The 19,900-nt window shown below is 39.2% G+C and overlaps 1 protein-coding gene across 3 annotated transcripts in view; it reads right to left on the bottom strand.

Annotated features, from left to right (window-relative positions):
* Ccdc171 (coiled-coil domain containing 171) overlaps positions 1 to 19,900 on the bottom strand; it is a 484,039-nt gene that overhangs the window by 462,623 nt on the left and 1,516 nt on the right. For all 3 annotated transcript variants that reach the window (XM_029565763.1, XM_029565764.1, XM_029565765.1), the window contains exons 2-4: positions 11,871 to 12,015; positions 5,813 to 5,948; positions 1,868 to 2,042 (exon numbers count right to left, since the gene is read on the bottom strand). In XM_029565763.1, the coding sequence (XP_029421623.1) occupies positions 1,868 to 2,042; positions 5,813 to 5,948; positions 11,871 to 11,917 (358 nt within the window). In that variant the 5' untranslated portion in view covers positions 11,918 to 12,015. The remainder of the gene's footprint in view (positions 1 to 1,867; positions 2,043 to 5,812; positions 5,949 to 11,870; positions 12,016 to 19,900) is intronic.

The following is a 19,900-nucleotide window of genomic DNA, read 5'->3' as shown; positions in this document are numbered from 1 at the left end:
AGGCTGTCAGATCCCCTGGAACTGGAGTTACAGACAGCTGTTAGTTGCCATGTGGGTGCTGGGATTCAAACCCCAGTCTTCTGCAAGAACAACCAGTGTTCTTAACCACTGAGCCATCTCTCCATCTCTCCAGTCCCCCAAGTGAATTTTTTTTAATGGATATTTATTTATACTTAAAAGGCTTATTTATAACTAAGTGCTACATACCAGAGAGCTTTTAAGGGTTATGTCCAGTACGTTTTTCTTTTCAAGGACCATAAACCTAAATATCAACAAAATCATGTGCAGTGTTTCTCAAACACAGATTCTCCAGCTAGAAATTCTGGTTCAGATTATGATATGGAGGGGCCTAGAGTGTGTGTGTGTGTGTGTGTGTGTGTGTGTGTGTGTACACATACCATGGATCTACACTTAATTCCTTTGTGATTCTGCTTATTATTTATGGAACAAGTGTTACAGTAGCAAAAAGCCCATAGATTAACTGGTCAAAAAATAAAATCTTTAGTTTACCTGTTGGAAGACCCGCCTTTCTAGTTTCACTGGTCAATCACCTGATCATAGGACAATTCCTAGGAAGGCAGGTTCACCTTAAGTCATTCTAAATAAATGGGCGGGATACCTGCTGTGTTAATGAGATAGTCAAGTTTCCTGCTTGGAATCTGGCTTCCTAGCGCAGTGCTTCGGGACACACACACACCCACACACACCCCCACTACACACACACACACCCCACCGCCCCCCCGCAGATGTTGGCTTTCTGTAAGTCTGCAGCCTCTCTCCTGTTCTTCATGTATTTTCCTAAGCATGCTTTCCCTCATGTTTTGGGCTGCCCCAGCAACTCGTACTTCTTTACTTTTTCTCTAACGCTTCCTTCTCCCTGCCATGTGGCTGCCAGTTGGCCATGTGTCTGACCCCCATGCAGGTTCTAAACTTGCATGGCCTCATGGCTTTCTTTCCTTTTCCCTCCATTCTCCTTTTCAAGGCTGCTGCTGAGATTTCCAGCGTGCCTGGCCTGAGGATTTTTCTTTAAATTCTAATAAAACTGACCTAAAGCGACCATATGAATCCCTTCTTAAATTCTTATACGAATGAGACTAAGAGCCGCCTAGGGGATGTTCTTTCTCTCCTGTATCACAAGTACTGTAAAAAAATGGTGAATGGAATTTTGTATTGATTTTACATATACACAGCAACATAAAAATTTAAAAAGCGCAAGACAGTCACAGCCATGGACATGGTCTACTCACTCAAGCGCCAGGGCCGCACGCTGTATGGCTTCGGAGGCTAAGATATCTGATTTACTAGTCTGCTAGGCTAAGATAGCTGTTAGTTTGTTTTTTTTTTTTTTTTTTTTTTTTTTTAGTTTTTTGACCCAAAGGCCCTTCTCAGGGCCGCAAAAAGAAAAAAAAAAAAAAAATTAATAGAGTTAGGAATGTAGCTCAGTTGGTAGAGTGCCTTCCAGTATGCACAAAGCCCTGGGTTCGATCCACAGCACTGCATAAATCAGGTGTAGTGGAACATTATCTATAATCCCAGCACATGGGTGGTGGGGGCAAGGGAAGTAGAAGCTCAAGGTCATCTTCACCTACACAAGAAGTTTGAGGCCAATCTGGGATACATGAGAACCTCCCTTATCCCAAGAAAAGAAATGTCTCAAAAACTCAATCAGACTGAAGATGTGGTGCAGCTGCAGAGTGCTTGTCTGCAAAGCAGGAAGCCCTGGGGTGAATTCCCAACATGGACAAAAAAAATCAAACACACAGAAAAAAGGCCACTCAATCAAAACACCACATCGGATCCTATATGGACATGTGAGCAAACATACAGAGCAAAGTTCAACACTAAACGTGGGCAGAAATAGTCTTACCACAGAGCTTTTCTTGGATCCTCTGTGCCTCCGCTAATCGTTCCTCAGCAGCCCGTCTTCCCAGACCAGCTTCCTTTCTAGCAACAGCTAGATCATACTCCAGACTTTGTCGCACTGCTTCTCCTTTTTCCACTTCAGACCGTAGCCTGGCGATCTGGCTCTCATAGCTTGACAGCTAAAAACAGATTCCTGAGCTCATGAACTAACATTAAAACCTGTCTCCAAGATGCTGAAATTACATACTCAAACATTTAAATTTCTCAGAGAAACCTTACTCCATAATATTTATAAGAATGTATAATCTGGGGCTGGAGAGATGGCTCAACAGTTAAGAGCACTAGTTGCTCTTCCAGAGGACTGGGTTCAGTTCCCAGCACCCACATAGTGACTAACAACCATTATTTATTAAAAAATATATATACCTATTATTTTTATTTTATGTGTATGGATTGCCTTCATGTATGTAAGTGCACCCCTGTTGTGCAATGCACATGGAAATAAGAAGAGGTGGAGCAAAATTCAACACAAAATGTGGGAAGAAATAGGGGTGCTCCACAACAATTGTGGGAAATGCATGACACAGCTGCACTTATATACAAGCAGGCAAAGTACTCATACACATAAAAATAATTTTTAATTTTTTTAAATATTAAAAAAGAATGTTGGATTGAGTGTAGTGGCTCATGCCTTTAACCCTAGCACTTGAGAGGCAAAGGCAGATGGATTTATATGAGATCAAAGCCAGCTTGGTCTACATAGCAAGTTTCAAACCAGCTGGGGCTATAGGAGATTCTTTTTCAAAAAAACAAAACATAACCGGGCATGGTGGTGCACGCCTGTAGTCCCAGCACTTGGAAGGCAGAGGCAGGTGGATCTCTGTGAGTTCAAGTCCAGCCTGGTCCACATAGTGAGTTCCAGGACAGCTGGGGCTACAGGGAGACCCTGCTTCAAAAAAAATAGTATAAACATATATTTTCTGAAGCATCCAAAAGGTAGCACTAGCTTACCAAACCACTCATTAAGTTTCTTAGTATAGAGATTCCATTAGAGAAAACAAAAAACAAAACAAAACAAAAAATTACTACACTAACTTCTTAAAGAAAAATGACATATTTTAATCGGAAAATTATACCTAAAAAGCAAAAAGTAAACATTTAAAAATTCATTTTCTGGCTGGGCATGGTAGTGCATCTCCGTGAGGCAGAGGCAGGTAGATCTCTGTGAGTTCAAGGCCAGCTCGGTCTATGTAGCAAGTTCAGGCCAACTGGGGCTAGACAGAGACCCTGTCTCAAAAAGACCGAAAAAAAAAATTGAAAAAAATAATTCATTTTCTGGGTCTGGAGAGATGGCTCAGTGGTTACAAGCACTGGCTGCTCTTCCACAGGACCCTGGTTTGATTCCCAGCACCCACATGAAGGCTAACAACTGTCTGTAACTCCAGCTCCAGGGAATCCAACACCCTCTTCTTATCCCCATGTGATTGCACAACAGGGGTACACTTACATACATGCAGGCAATACACTCATACACATAAAATAAAAATAAAATATTTTGAGGTTTTTTATAAATAAAATATTTTAAACATTCATTTTCTCCTGTTTCAAGTTCCTAAACATAATCAAGAAAGCAAATGGGCGCTGAAGGGATGACTCAGTAGTTAAGACTGGTAACACCCATCTCAGGTGGCTTCCACAGGCACCCACATACATGTGGCATACACTCACACAGCCTCACAGACATACACATAAATAAAAATTAAAATTGTAGCCGGGCTTAGTGGCACATGCCTTTAACCCCAGCACCTGGGAGGCGGCGGCAGAAGCATCTCTGTGAGTTCAAGTCCAGTCTGGTCTACGCTGTGAGTTCCAAGTCTGCTGGGGCTACATGGAGAACCTGTTATAGTCTGGGATCCACAAATACCACGAACAGACAAACACACAGGTGAATCTGGAGAAATCTTACTGTCATTCTACTTTGTCTCTACCAGTCACAAAGTTCCCTCTAGGGTGGTTTTGTTATACAGCAATTGTATCTTAGGAACCTCTAAAAGTTGTGGGATACTTTTTATATACAGAAACTATAACCAGGAGTGAAAAGTTTAAGCTCCCAAGCATATAGGTAGAGAGTCTCCTTAATAATTTCTATTCTATTTATCAACAATTGTTATTTTGCAGAAGCAAGCCAAGCATAACCTACAGAAGCCATAAATCAGCAATTAGCAGGAGCACTGTAGGATGCTCTGATATGTTCCCAAGACAACCAGGGTCCAGCTGGCATGTGTTCCCATACCTTGGGCTAACTGCCTGATAATTTCAGAAACTAGAGTCAGCCTACACTTTAACATGGCGTAGCTATGGTCAAGAAAGTGCCCTATTACACCTGCCTCAAAAAACAAAAACAAAAGCAAAAACAAAATAAATATTTATTTTTTAAAAGAATCACAGAACTACATTAATTACAAGTTTAATATTGGGGTTAGGGATTTAGTGCAGTGATAAATCAATTTACTAACTAGGACAAGGCCCTGAGTTCAGTTCTCAGCTCCAGGGGGAAGCAGGCAAGAGGCAACAGGCAAGAGGCAACAAGTTTTTTTGTTTTTGTTGGGTTTTTTTTTTTTTTGTCTTTTTGAGACAGGGTCTCCCTGTAGCCCCAGCTGTCCTGGAACTCACTACGTAGACCAGGCTGGCCTTGAACTCACAGAGATCTGCCTGCCTCTGCCTCCCAAGTGCTGGAAGTAAAGACGTGTGCCACCACACCCAGCATGAGAGGCAACAAGTTTAAGGCAACCCCAATGTTTGCTTCAGATTCATTTGCATTATGCAAATATCATTTACCATTAAGATTTTAAGGGGCAGAAATTTAGATAACAAGCAATATTTAAAAACAAAATGAAGGGGCTGGAGAGATGGCTTATCAGTGAAGAGCACTAGCTGCTCTTGCAAAGGACCCAGATTCAATTCCCAGCAACCATATGGCAGGCAATACACTCATACACATAAAATAAAAATAATAAAATATTTTTTAAAAAACAAGATGAAAATCTCAGGGCTTTAAAAACATAAGTCAAAACCAGAAAATCTTTATGATGACTTTAAAAGAATTATATCTTATTGCCCCAGGGCAGACAAACATAATTTATAACTTCCTTAGTCATCAAACACATTCATCAATTATACTTTTGGTTAAATCAAACCTAATAATTAAAATGGCTGGCATGGTCTGAAGAGATTTCTCAGCAGTTAAGAACACTTGCTGCTCTTGCAGAGGGCCCAGGTTTTGTTCACAGCACCCACATGACGGCTCACGACTCTCCAGTTCCAGGGAATGTGACTCCATTTTCTGGTCTCCACAGGTAATTTATATATCTGGCTTGCAAGGTTTAGCAGTTAAAGGTGCCTACTGCCATGCCTGGTGTCCTGAGTTTCATCCTTGGTACCCATAGGTGGAAGGAGAGAACCAACTCTCCAATGTTGTCTTAAGACCTCCACACAAGTGTCAAGGCACCATTGTACCCTCCCAATATACACACATATGCAAACATAAAAAATAAATAAAATGTAGCTATTTTTAAATTAATTAAAATACATCTAAGACAACATATGAATAATATAACATTCCTATATAATTTTGTTGTATAAAAAGTGTTTTCTTTATTACATTTTGCTTTTAAGTATAAGAATAGAATAGTGGTAAAGGTTAAATGTAGTTTCAAATATGAAATGAAACTAAAAACTAAAACTCACCCCAGGCCTGGTGGCTCAACTTTAATCCCAGCCCTCAGGAGGCAGAGGCAGGCAGATCTCTGTGAGCTTGAGGCCAGCCTGGTCTACATAGTGCGTTCCAGGTAGGCTGGGACGAAGGAGACCCTGTCAAAAAAAGACAAAAAACAACAACAAGAACTTAAAGTCAACTTTTAACATTACTTGGGAGGAAAATAAATTCTACCTCTGCGTTGTGCCTAGTTGTCATTTCTAATTTTTCTTTCTTAGCCCGATGGAGTTTCTTTCTGAGATCAGCAGCAATATCTGACTCTGTTTCATTTTTAAGGATTTGTTTTACATCCAATGAGACATTTTTTGACCTACAAAACAATGTGATAATAAAAGACAATTCTCAAAATATATTTTACAGCATTTCTGATACTTCTGAAAGCTTACATTTAGAACAACAACAAAAAAAAGCCATACGGAATATGATAAAGAAATTCACAATCTAGTAAATGATGTCCATGGCCAATCTTCAGGAGAAATGCAAAGTAGTATTTTACTAGCAACAAAATACTGTCCACTGAAAATATACTACATTGTTCAAGATTGGTATGTAAACCATCTAATCATGTCACATGCTTTGGCAAAGAGTGACTTCTCTATTTTTAATAACACATTTTAATTACTATAAATGTATATACATTACTAAAGAATAAATGAGAACATATTTTTGCTTTAAAATAGCAAACTAAAGCACTATACTCTGCCCTACCCAAAACAAAACAAAGAAAACAAAAAACCTCATTAAAGTAACGATAAAGAGAACTTCAGAGGTAGAAATCACAAGATGGAAAGATGAAATAACAGCAGTAAAACACTGGAAGGTGGCAAGCTGGGAGATGATTGAGCTAAGAGAGTTGAAATCAGAGCAAGCAGTGGGGAAAGCAGCTAACCTACCAAGTACCATAGCTTAGAACACAGTGTACCACAAGCTATCAGCTGTTACCTTGATGATCATGGGTCTGGCTGAGCTGCAGGTCACTGTTGATGCTCAGCCTCCCAATGGACCATTATACTACATATTGCTAATCATGAACACTGTCAGGATTATAACAATATAAAGACTGAATAACAAATTTAGCCAGGAATATATTAGTACATGTGGAAAAATAGAAAGGAGCAGAAGGAATGGGACTAAATTATGATTATCAGTGTGAAAAGTCAAGAGACAATGATTAAAACTGAAAAATCAAATAGTAACAGGAGAAAATTTCAAACCATTCAGATGAAAAAGAAAATTATCTCAGAGAGCTAAATATGACTGTTTCTGGAATCAAGAAAGTGATTTGTCTCAAAGAAATTACGACTACTGTTTTTCCTAACAGCAGCAAGCATTGGAAAAATTGGATTAAACAATGTGTATATACAACTTTAAGTATACACTAAAACAGAACAGATAAAATCAGTGAAGTCAATATTTGATTTTTTGAAAAGATAATAAACATTTTGCTAGATGAACAGAGGTAAAAACAGAGAAGAAACTCACGTTATAAAGTTAAAGAATGAAAGAAACAGCACTACCATCAAGAGGAACTGTAAGAAAATATCACGAATAATTAATTTTATGCCAGCAAATTATATAATTTAGAACAAATGGACAAACTTCTAAAAAATACAAATTACTGAAACTAATTCAAATGGGATAGTATGAATTAATTTATAACAGAGGTTATTGAATTATCACTTTAAAATCTTTTTTAAATTTTATTATTTTTATTTTATGTGTATGCGTGTATTGCCTGCATGTAGGTAAGTGCACCTATGTCCTGCAATGCCCGCGGATGTCAGAAGAGGCTGTTGGATCCCCTGGGCCTGGAGTTATGGACAGTTGTTAGCTGCCATGTGGGTGCTGGGATTCGAACCCAGGTCTTCTGCAAGAACAGCCAGTGTCTTTAACTGCTGAGCCATCTCTCCAGCCCTACTTCAAAATTGTAAGCACAAAAAAGATCCAGCTCAAACAGCCTCAGTAAATTCCACCAAACATGTAATGAAGAAATAATACCTATCTCACATTACAGGATAAGGAACACTGCAGGAAGAGGAACCAAACCATTTTATGAGTCCAGCATTAACCCTGATACCAAAACAGGCAAAAACACCACAAAGAAGGGAAAACTACGGACTAGATATCTCATGAGCACAAATGCAAAAATCATCAACAAAACACTGGTAAAACAACATCAACCAAATCCAACAACATCTAAAAATTATTTTATAACATAGCCAAGTAGAATTTATTCCAAAAATGAAAGACTGGTATAATGTCAAAAAGTCAATTGATATAATGCACCATTTTAATAAAACAAAGGACAAAACTATGTGACCACCTCTACAGACTCAGAAAAAAGAGACAGCAACTGTTCTTGATTTGTTTTTTAATTACCCATAAACTAGGTAGAAGGAAATATCCATACTGTTTTCTGGTTTTTTGCAATATTAGGAATTGAACCTAGAGCTTCACACATGCTAGGCAAGCACTTTACCACTGAGCTATATCCAAGCTTTCTTTTTATTTCTCATTTTGTAACACAGTCTCACTAAGCTGCCCAGGCTGGCCTTAACTCACTCTGTAGACCAAGTAGGTCTTGATCTTGTCATCATCCTTCCTCAGCCTCCCAAGCAGCTGGAATCACAGGCCTGAGCCAGGCCTGAACCAGGTTCCAAATATCCATACTTGATAAAGAACATATACAAACAACCTATAGCTAAGTTAATAGCACATGATGGTTTGAACCTTAAAGATTTCGCTAACATAGAGAACAGAGAAAAGATGACTGTTATTAAAACCTCTATTCAAGATCTTCTTGGCAGTCTTAAAGGTGCAGGAAGGAAAGAAAAGTGAGACAGACGGAGGAAGATGCATACTGAAACAGAAATTTGTTTTCTATTGCAATGGATATGAATCCTAAGAAACGCAATGAGAGAAAAGACTAAACTAGAAATTAAAAAACAATTTCAGCAGTTACAAAAATAAAAAAAATTAATGTGCAAAATTAAGCATACTACATATTAGCAATGAAAATTTGATAAAAATTTAAAAAACAATTTCATCTGTAATAGCATTAAAAGAATAAAATAGGGGGGCTGGAGAGATGGCTCAGCAGTTAACAGCACTGACTGCTCTTGCAGAGGACCCAAGTTCGATTCCCAGCACCTACATATTGGCTAACAACCGTCCATAACTCCAGTTCCAGGGGATCTAATACCGTCTTCTGACTTCCATGGGCATTGCATGACACAGGTGCACTTACATACATGCAGGCAATACACTCATACACATAAAAATAATAAAATATTCTAAGAAAATGAAAGACAGGCATGTATCAGTGGTAGTGCACCTGTCAAGTATATGCAAGGCCCTGGGGATTTGTTCGCCAGAAACCTGCACCCTCAAAAAAAGAAACCAAAAAACAAAATGAAAAGTGAAGCCACTAAATGGGAAAAAATACTTGTATTATTTGATAAAGGACTTGTATCCAGAATATACAAAGAATTCCTAAAACTCAATAATAATAAAATAACTCAAAAAAATGGGTAAAAGATCAGAAGGACATTTCACCAAGGAAGACATATGAGTGATCAAAGGCACATGCAAAGATGTACATCATTAATTGTACAAAAATTCCAATTGGCTACAGAGATAGCTAAGTGGTTAAGAGTGAGCACTGGGGACTGCAGAGGTAGTGGCTCAGCAGTTAAGAGCACTGGCTGCTCTTGCAAAGGACTTGGGCTCTGTTCCCAGCACCCACATGGCCCCTAAGAACTGTCCATAACGCCAGTTCCAGGGGATCCAACGCCCTCTTCTGGCTTCCACAGGCATTTCACATACGTGGTACACTGACATACATTCAAGCAAAACACTCATACATGTAAAATAAAAATAAATACAATACTGAACTCAGTATAAGCCCTGTAAGACATAAAATTGAATGACTTTTTAACCTTTAGAAAAGATCTCCATTTCATTTTAGAATATATTGTTCCTTAATTTTTAATGCTACTAACACATGTTTGCACATGTGTCTTTAATCTCTATGTATCTGATTATAACTAGTCACAGTCGATTATACTCGGCTACTTAGTACCTGAGTATGGATGTAAAATCATCAGGTAGATTTCAATGATACACTTGTGAAAGAGATGTACTCTTGCTCTGGAGTGTGTTACTGAATATGTTAAAGCTGTAGTGAAATGCTTCTTCTAATCATGTCATTATTAAAAATGTTTTAAATGATAAAAAAATAATAATTCTTCAAAGCAAAAAATAAATAAATAAATAAATAAATAAATAAATAAATAAATAAATAAATAAAGTTGGGCATGGTGGCACATGCCTTTAATCCTAGCACTCAGGAGAGGCAGAGGCAGGCAGATCTCTGTGAGATCGAGGCCAGCCTGGTCTACATAGCCAGTACCAGGCCAGCTGGGGTTACAAGGAGACCCTATCTCAAAAAGACAAAAATAGATAGATGATAGATAAAATTTTTAAAAAGAAAATTCAAATTAAAACCATTATACCACATATCATTTCACCCTCAGTAATGTTAGGGTTCAGATCTCCAGCAGCCCCCTCTCCAACAGGCCTCATGATTTTGCAAGCCCCTGAGAATGCAGAAACTGAGTTAATGAGCACCCTGGTCTTGGAAGACAAGAGAAGCAGACTGTCTGCACCTTTTGGTCAAAGACAGCCTGCATCTCCTTCAAAGATCTTGGAAGCAGAACAGGCTCCTGCACTCGGATCTATTTCCCCTGATAAGTTTTACAATGTATAGAATCCTTACCCCATAACCCAAATCCTGGCTGATGGAAGGGGACTGAAGGGGGTGGTTTTAACAGAAGCTGTCTGATAAGCCCTGGGATCCCTTAAAAATTAAGTAATAACAAGTGTAAAATATTTTTTTTAAATGGGGCTGGAGAGATGGCTCAGCAGTTAAGAATACTGGTTGTTCTTGCAGAAGACCCAGGTTTGAATCCCAGCACCCACACGGTAGCTAAAAACTGTCCCTAACTCCAGTTTCAGGGGATCCGATGGCCTCTTCTGTCCTCTGCAGGCATTGCATGACACGGGTGTACATACCAACATGCAGGCAGTACACTCATACACATAAAATTAAAAAAATAATAATAAAGGGCCAGGTATGGTGGCGCACGCCTTTAATCCCAGCACTCGGGAGGCAGAGGCGGGCGGATCTTTGTGAGTTCAAGGCCAGCCTGGTCTACATAGTGAGTTCCAGGTCAGCTGGGGCTACAGGGAGACCCTGTCTCAAAAAGACCGAAAAAAAAATTTATCTTATTATTTTTATTTTTATGTATATGCATGTATTGCCTGCATGTGAGTACACCCATGTCGCGCAATGCCGTGGAGGTCAGAAGAGGCTGTTGGATTTAAATAGTGTACTTAGAAAATACAGGCTCCAACTCCAAACGTTCTATTTTTAAATGCAGCAGAGCTACTCTGTTCTGTGACTAAAAAAGTTCTAAACACTACTTTCCTGCTGTTTTTTGTTTGTTGAGACAAGGTCTCACTATGCAATCAGTCCTAGCTGATCTGGAACTTGCTCTACAGAACAGCCTACCTCAAACTCACCGAAATCTACCTACCTTGCCTCCTGCATGCTAAGATTACATGTATATATACCACATGTATAAAACACACAGGAAAAAATTACATCTTTAAAAATGGTCCAGTTGTATATTCTGGACCCCATCCACCAGAAGTAAAAGCAATAAACATAAGCACCTTACCTAAAGCAAAAGGAAACGCATGGTATGAAAAAGATGAAGAACAAAGATGCATCTTCTTGAAATGCACACTAACACTCCTAGTAAAAGCAGTCAGCAAAGGGAGCCAAAACTCAAAGAATGCACAAGCGGAAGCCATGAATGAGAGCCGCAGCAATGAAGCAAGTAGAGCCATAGAGGTTATGGAAAAACAGAACAATGACCAAAACAAATGTAAACAAGGAAAGAATTTATAACAATGGAGAATAAGCAAGTCTCCAACGGACAGGAGAAAGGTCACACAGATCTTTGTGATCCAAGTTAACAAAGGAACACATCAGTGCCCAGTCTCTAGATCTGACACTATGCTTCTAGGTACGGCTGCCCAAATTCCAAGAAGCTTCTACCTCCTTTATCATCTCATTAGAATTCTTAAAATAGCTCCATCACCAGCTTAATTCTGTTTCTTGCAATCAAAAGCATTTTCCAACTCAAGGAAGAAACTGGAGGCTTACCTTTGGCTATCCTCAGTGGTGGCATTGCTTGAAGTGTTTAAACTCATGGTAAGTCTTCCAATTTTTTCAAAATACCCCACTGTTTCTTAAGGATACAATTCCTTATTGATGATGTCTGTGATTTACAGGTTAGATGAACTAAACTCTGTTAACATAATAAACAATATAAGTTTTATATTTGAATCCTGAGATTTTTCTTTTATCTATAGCCTATTTGTTAATTTCTAAATCATTATATGGAACATACGTAATTTTAAAAGGCTATCATGTACACCTGGATTTGGGGACACATAGACCTGTAATCCTTGCACCTGAGAGAGGCAGGAGATCAGGAACTTAGCAAGTTTCAGACCAGCCTGGGATACATAAGACCTTGTCTCAAAATATCAAAATAATAATGATCATGATAATAATGCTGTTTTTTATTTATTTACAAAGTCTTTGAGCCAGGCATGGTGGTGCACGCCTTTAATCCCAGCACTCAGGAGGCAGAGGCTGGCAGATCTCTGTGAGTTCAAGGCCAGCTTGGTCTACATAGAGAGTTCCAGGTCAGCTGGGGCTACAAGGAGAGCCTGTCTCAAAAAAAAAAAAGTATTTGAAGCTAAAAAGATAAAGGAATATACAGCGCCTATCTCTAGGACATAGAATTCAGGCTAAATAAATGAGATGATTTTTATGCAATGTTGCTACTGAAGATGCCACAGCTCTCCCAAACGAAAGATCCCATAACAATTTGCTTCTTTTAATTTCAGATTTCTTTTATTCAAAGACTCAAAAGAAATAAAACACAAAAGTTAGTGATCCAATCAAATCTATGGTTCAGAAATGTCTTTTGGTATTTGAATAACTCCTAGGAAAGAAAACTACAGAAATCTTCAACCAAATAAATACACTACCACTAGCAAATCTGTGCATTAGTAAACAAAAACAAAAATTAATTCTACTGATAATGTCAATCTCTGGAAATATTTTCACTAATCTATACAAAAAAATCTCCCTTCACAATATAATAATTTAATCTAGCTCCTTCAAAAAGGAGTAAGGAAAGAGAAGAGTATTTGCCATTTACTCTGGTCTACTCCCTGGAATCCTCTTCTATGGTGGATACTCCAAATCATACACAGCTAACTATCTAAATTAATTTAGGTTACTTTACCACAGTGTTAAGGTGTCTCTGGGTAAACACCCTAAACAGAGAGATAACAAGAATGAAAGTATCAATATCTCATAAACACCTCTTTAGATATGTAAAATTCAACATCCTAAGAAATACTGAGCTTAAACTCAGGAAGACCTGAATTCAGACCCAATAAACATCTTACAAGTATAAAGCCTTGGGCAGGTCTCAAACTCTTCCAACATGCTTCCTCTCCACAAAAGGAAGATAACTAGACAGTCTCCTAAGTTCTAAAGAATGCACGCAGCACATATCCACAACTCAGCCACTATCAGTTAACACTGAGTCCTAGAACTCTGAAAAGCTTAATGAGACCCAGAAAAAAAGAATAGCTGATATTTAGAGTAATTTGGTCTGCAGAAAAGATGTATTAAATAGTCATTTAGTGATATTGACTGTACAAAGATGCCGAAAAGACCAAAATAAAGAGGGAGAAAGGTGCAAACCTGTCCTGCCTCTGCTCCCACCAAACAGAAAGAAAGCTATTCAAATACCCAGACTGGGTCAAAACAAAACCCTCGTGCTGAGAACTATCTGGCTCCCACCAAATAGTGATTCATACAGCTGAAAGAATAATTTGATCCAGGAAAAACAGGATGGAATTTTAGCCAAGACAAGGAAAGAAAAATCCAATTTCTCCAGGGACCTAGATAACTAAATTTGATTAACAGTGGTGGACAAATACCTCTGTCACTAATCTGAGCATCTTAGCCCAGTGTTAAGAACTGTACATCTAGAACTCTGGTCCCTAAAACACTGCACTGAAAGGACTGCCCAATTTTTCAAAAGAAAAAAATAAGACTCAGAGAGTAGAAATATCTTGAAAAAAGCAACACAGTTATAGGACCAAATCTCAAATTATATCTATGATTCTAAATTCTAAGTTCTCTCTACAAGACCATTGATGGCTCAGGAAGTTGAATGACCAATTATTCTACCTCAGCTTTACTATCCTTGATTCCATGAAGGAAACTAATCTGAGGCAGAGAAGCTAAATGACTTGCTCAAGACCAGTCACCCATTAGGGGAGTATGGGGAGGGGTGACTAGCACTCAGTCAAGCCCTACCAGGATGTTCCCAAAACTTAGCCCCCAAACAAAGCACCTTCAGAATGGAAGAAGGGTTAGGACCTACAACAGACGACTCTTCTGTATTTGATGTCCAAGGGTCATCGGCACACAGCAAAGGTGTTTTAAGATTTATTTCTTCTTTATAGTCATGTACATGTGTAGGTATGTGCATGTGAGTGCAGGTGCCCATGGATATCCCTGGAGCTGGAGTGACAAACTGCTGTAAGATGCCCAACATGGGTGCTGGAACTCAAACTTGGGTCCACTGGAAGAACAAGTGCTGTTAAGCACTAAGCTACTTCTCCAGTCCAGCAAAGATTTTCCTTTTTGTGGAAAAACAAATATATACACACAAAACTCCACATATAGGTCTGTATACATATGGTCCAACAGGCACAAAGAGACCTCTATGTCACCCTCTGGTGACAGAATTTTAGATAGACTGGAGGTGCAGGGCAGTGCACTGCAAGGTACTACTTACCAACATGCAGAAGGCTCCTGGATTTGATCACCACCATCACAAACAGATAATAAAAATAACTTAAAAATTTTAAAAAATAGTAACAACCTGCCAGGTGTGGTGGCAATGCCTTTGATCCTAGCACTCCAGAAGCAGAGGCAGGCTGATCTTTGTGAGTTCAAGGCAAGCCTGATCTACATATTGAGTTCCAGGCCGGCTGGGCTACAGGGAGACCCTGTCTCAAAAGAAGAAAAAAAAAATATTCCCTGTGTGTGTGTGTGTGTGTGTGTGTGTGTGTGTGTGTTTTGGGTAGGGGGTGAATCATACCAGCATATTATAGAAGATGTGGAACAAAACAGGAGTACAAAGAGAAAATAACACTTGCCCACGATCCCCTACCTAAAGAGACCCACCACTGGCATTTTATACGTGGCTTTTTTCCTATGTACTGAATGCTCTTTTGCCTTAACATAAGGGACTATGCCCATTTTTAGGAGCTGTCCATGGGCATTGCATGACACAGGTGCACTTACCTACATGCAGGCAATATAAGCATACACATAAATAAAAATAATAAAATATTTTTTAAAAAAAGGTTGTTTCAGCCAGGCATGGTGGCGCACGCCTTTAATCCCAGCACTTAGGAGGCAGAGGCAGGTGGATCTTTGTGAGTTCAAGGCCAGCCTGGTCTGCATAGGGAGTTCCAGGACAGCTGGGGCTACAGGGAGACCCTGTCTCAAAAAGAAAAAAGAAAAGGTTGTTTCAATAAAACTAAGTTGAAAAAAAAAATCTTTTTTCAGTGCATTTGGGTACCTCTAACATCTTCAGATCTGAAGAGTGTTCTAAACAGACTGCAACTCAGAAGTCTCTTCAACATCCAGATTGTTAGACAGAGGGTCCCCCCCATCTTAAACCCCATTAGTTCTTTCTTATATAATACCTTGCCCTTGACCATAAACAAGCTGTGATTCCTTCTATGACAAAGGGGATAGGATGACACCGTTATGATTATAAGATTCTTAGGAGTGTAGCTCAGTGGCAGAGTGACCCTGTCTTCAATCCTCAGTGTACACACACACACACACACACACACACACACACACGCACGCGCCCACACACACTCCTTAACAACCTCTCGCCAGCCTTATAGAAGCAAACTGTCATGCTATGAATTAACTAGAGATGGGGCTACATGGCAGGAAATGCAAAGCAGCTTCTTGGAGAAAACGGTGGTCTCAACACCCAAAATAGTGCACGGCCAGATCCTTCAAGTATATAGGTGGCAAGGAAAATTTGGCCAAGGACCTGAATGAAGGGGGCAGGTTCTACCCAGTCTGCCTGTGGGTGAGAACAAAGCTGAATCAGGTCTTCGAGTCCCTAAGGACAGGAGTGAGCCAAACTGTGCCAGTACTAGTGACCCATACAGACTGTGTGATAGCCAGCTGTGGGATAAGATCTCTGTAATTCTAACACTAGGGAGGCTAAGACAGGAAGTTCCCAAGTTTCAGGAAAGCATCATGTCATCTATAGAGGCCCACACAGAGGAACAAAGAGAGCTATACGAAGAGATGCCATCTCAAAAAATAAATAAATAATAAAGGAATGTTTTAAGTATATGCAGTTTTAGCCATTAAGATAGTGATATCTTGTTATACAACAATAGAAAACTAATATTGATAGCTTGAAATGTTCATGCAAGGATAAAAATAAAGTTGACTAGCACAAAACACAATAGGAGACTGGACTCTCAAATCACCTCTGGCTGTGAGTATCCTGAATCAAGTTTCATTGCTCCTTTGTTTGGCTGGCTTTTGTTTTGTTTTTTAGTTTTGGGGGAGTGACTGGTTGGTTAGTTGGTTGGTTGGGTGGCTGGTTGGTTGCTCTGTATGTGTGTGTGTATCTAAAACAGGGTCTCATGTAGCCCAGATAGTCTTCAACTACTGACATTCCTGCTTCTACTGCCTACATCCTGGGATTACATGAGTGAGCAACCACACTTGACTTGTTTTTTATTTTTATAGCATAATTTTCTTATTAATATAAATGAGTTTTTAAAAAGACAGCTAGATAGAGAATCCAACCAATCATGGGCCACCACTCAGCAACACTTTGTGGCAAAGAATATTAGCCATAAAACCTACAGAGAAGCCATGGGTGTGTCTATAGAGGCGCACACAGGGGAACAACAAGGTTGTATCTGACAGAACTCCCAAGGAGTACACAGATATTTACTACAGACCAACGTGAGAGCAGCAGATGAGAGTGGGAGGGGGGTCTGCACATTCCAACAGTGAGACCTGAAAGATATATAGCAAAACAGTGGCAGACGTACTGTTCAGCCTTTTGAACTCACAAACCTGTCCTGTTAAGGTTCCTCTGCAGATGACATCACAGCAGAGCAGCGTAGAAAAAAAGAAAAAGGAAGCAGATGACCCAACCAAACTGGAGGAGGAATCAAAGTCAGAAAAAAATCTCAGAAAGCAAGCCCCCGGGATTAACATACAGAGAAAAACAACTCAAGGCAGGCGTTTATGAAGTTCGAAAAGCTCACCTGAACCTTGCCTCATTCTCAAATTGCAGGTATAGCTGTCTCCCACAGAATAAGCAAAAGAAACGGGCATTCAATAAGTGAAAAGTATGAAAAAAAGATATGCCCATGAAACAAGATGAAAAATATAATTACTTCAAAAGACTTTTAAAAATCAGGAACAGGTATAAGACAAAAAGAACATGAGTTAAAATTAGAAAATTTCAAGTGTTGGGCATGGCAACTCACGCCTTTAGTCCCAGCATTGTAGAGGCAGGGGCAGATGGATCTCTGTGACCTGGACACCAGCCTGGTTTACACAGGCAGTTCCTGGCCAGAGTCCCTGGGTCAAAAAAATTAATTTTTTTATATAAAGGGAAATCTCAAAAGAGGTGACAGGAATCAGAGAAATTTAGAAATAAAGGGAAAACTCAAGTAATAAAGATTACATTGGAGAGAACATAAAAGCTAAAAGTCATGAGCAAAATGCCCCAACAGAAATGAAAAGCAGGAAAAATGGGGCTGGAGCATGTCATGCTCTTGCAGAGTTCCTAAGTTCAGCTCCCAGTATAAGGTGGCTTACAACTGCCTCTAATTCCAGTTCCAGGGGCATCCAATACCTCTGACCTCTATGGAAACCTACACTCATATACACATACACCCACACATAATGTAAAATAATAAAAATAAATCTTGTGAAAAATACAGGAGCTGGTCGTGGTGGCGTACCCTTTTCATTCATGCACTCAGGAGGCAGAGGCAGGAGGATCTCTGTGAGACAGAGGCCAGCCTTGTCTACACAGTGTGTAGACAAGAGAGGACTTGTCTTTAAAAAAAAAAAAAAAAAAAAACGGAGGGAGGGAGGGGAAGGAAATCAATCAACCCAGTACAACTAGCACTAAGCCTCATTTTAAGATAATCACTGGACTTTATAAAGAACATGTGTACACTATTCACAGCAACATAGTTCACAGCTACAAGAAAGTGTATACTATTCAACAATTTAACAGAAATGAGTAACAACATGGATGAACTTTGAAAACATGCTAAGTGAAAGAATCCAGGCACAAAAAGACAGTTTGATCTCATTATAATGAAATATCCAGAATAAGCAAATTCACATAAACAGAAAATTGACTCATGGTTGCCAGAGGACAGAAAGATTGGGAATTGCATCTGACTGTTAAGAGATTTTGGAAGATGCCAGAAATATTCTAAAGTGAGATGGTGGTAATGGTTATATCACATAATGCATACACCAAAACCATTGAATTGCGTATTTTAAAATGATAAATTTTGATAAATTATAACTCAATTCTGAAAGTCATCAGCACTGGTGGGGGTGGCTGGCTTAGTCACAGAGCACATGCTTGGAATGTATCAGGCCCTCCGTTCAATCCCCAAAAAAGAACATAAATAAATTTATCATTAATCCTAAAATAAAGTCTCTTCTAACAAACTAACAAGAAGTCAGGGTATTCATTACAAAAAAAAAAGACTTTGACCTTCAGTAGATTCTCTACCCAAACTGGCCTTCCTGAAGCAGTAACAAAGGCACGATTTACATCAACCTAAATGGACTGTACACATACACGTCTCTTGGTTATAGATTTGGACTAGTTTCATTTTTCTCACAATACAACGTCACATATACTGTTCAATATTCAATAAGAATTTTTTAAGTAAATAATAAGGCATGGGAATACAGATACATGCTAGCTATACATAGATAGATAATATATAATATATATATGCTTCAATAAGAATTCCTTTTTAAAATAGGTAATAGAGCCAGGGGTGGTGGCACACGCCTTTAATCCCAGCACTCAGGAGAGAGAGGCAGGCAGATCTCTGTGAGTTCAAGGCCAGCCTGGTCTACATAGTGACCATAGGGAGACCCTGTCTCAAAAAGACCAAAAAAAAAACAAAAATAGGTAATAGAGCTATTGAAGCCAAGGGCCCAACAATCTGGCCATCCCAAGGGGAAGTACCCAGTCAGAAGATTCTACACTAGATGTTGGAGCTACTGCTGGTTTACCTACCTCACATCTAAACCCTTCAACTGGTCCTCTGGAATTCACTTATGTGTGTACACAGATCAAAGGGAAAGGCTGGGCAGTGAAAGGACAGAAACTAGTATTAATGAGCACTTCCTATGTGCCAAATACAGAGCTAAACATATTTGATCTCACCTAACCCTCCTGATAACTTATTTACACATTTCACAAGTAAGAAGTTACCAAAAGGCTGAGTAACTTACATAAAGATATCCACTAGACAAATTAAAATTCAGACTCACATCTGGATACCTTAGCATAAATCAGTGCAAAAACAGCCCCACAGCCTCCATCTGTATTTATGCTTGTCTAGCAAAGCCTCTGCCTCACAGAGCACAAAGTCTAATCTGTCTCCTTCCTCCCCTTCAAAACTTATATCAACTCAGCACCAGGTTTCACCAATTATTCAAGTCACTCCCTATCCCATACCCCCACTTCTCTTTTGCCTAAAGATACAAGGACCTTACAACTTGTGTTCATAATGATATTCCAATGTCTTCTGTTTGGTGGCTTACAAAATAAATCTTTCTTCCTTGACCCAACAACTGGTCCTCAATTCACTCAGCTTTTTTCAAGTGGAAAGTAAGAGGCTTTAATGTCCTTAACACTAAGTCGATTTTTTTGTTGTTTACTACTGTGTCCATTAACAACAATACATGTGGGGAGTTTCTATCAACACAGTTCACTTTTTCTGGAGGTGTTTAAGGGCTGAAGATGAAACTCAATGATAGAACACTTT

The sequence above is a fragment of the Nannospalax galili genome, unplaced genomic scaffold (assembly GCF_000622305.1).
Source record: "Nannospalax galili isolate Female #2095 unplaced genomic scaffold, S.galili_v1.0 scaffold98, whole genome shotgun sequence".
NCBI lineage: Eukaryota > Metazoa > Chordata > Mammalia > Rodentia > Spalacidae > Nannospalax > Nannospalax galili.
The sequence above is the reverse complement of the archived record's forward strand: the minus strand, read 5'-3'. Positions and strand labels throughout refer to the sequence as shown.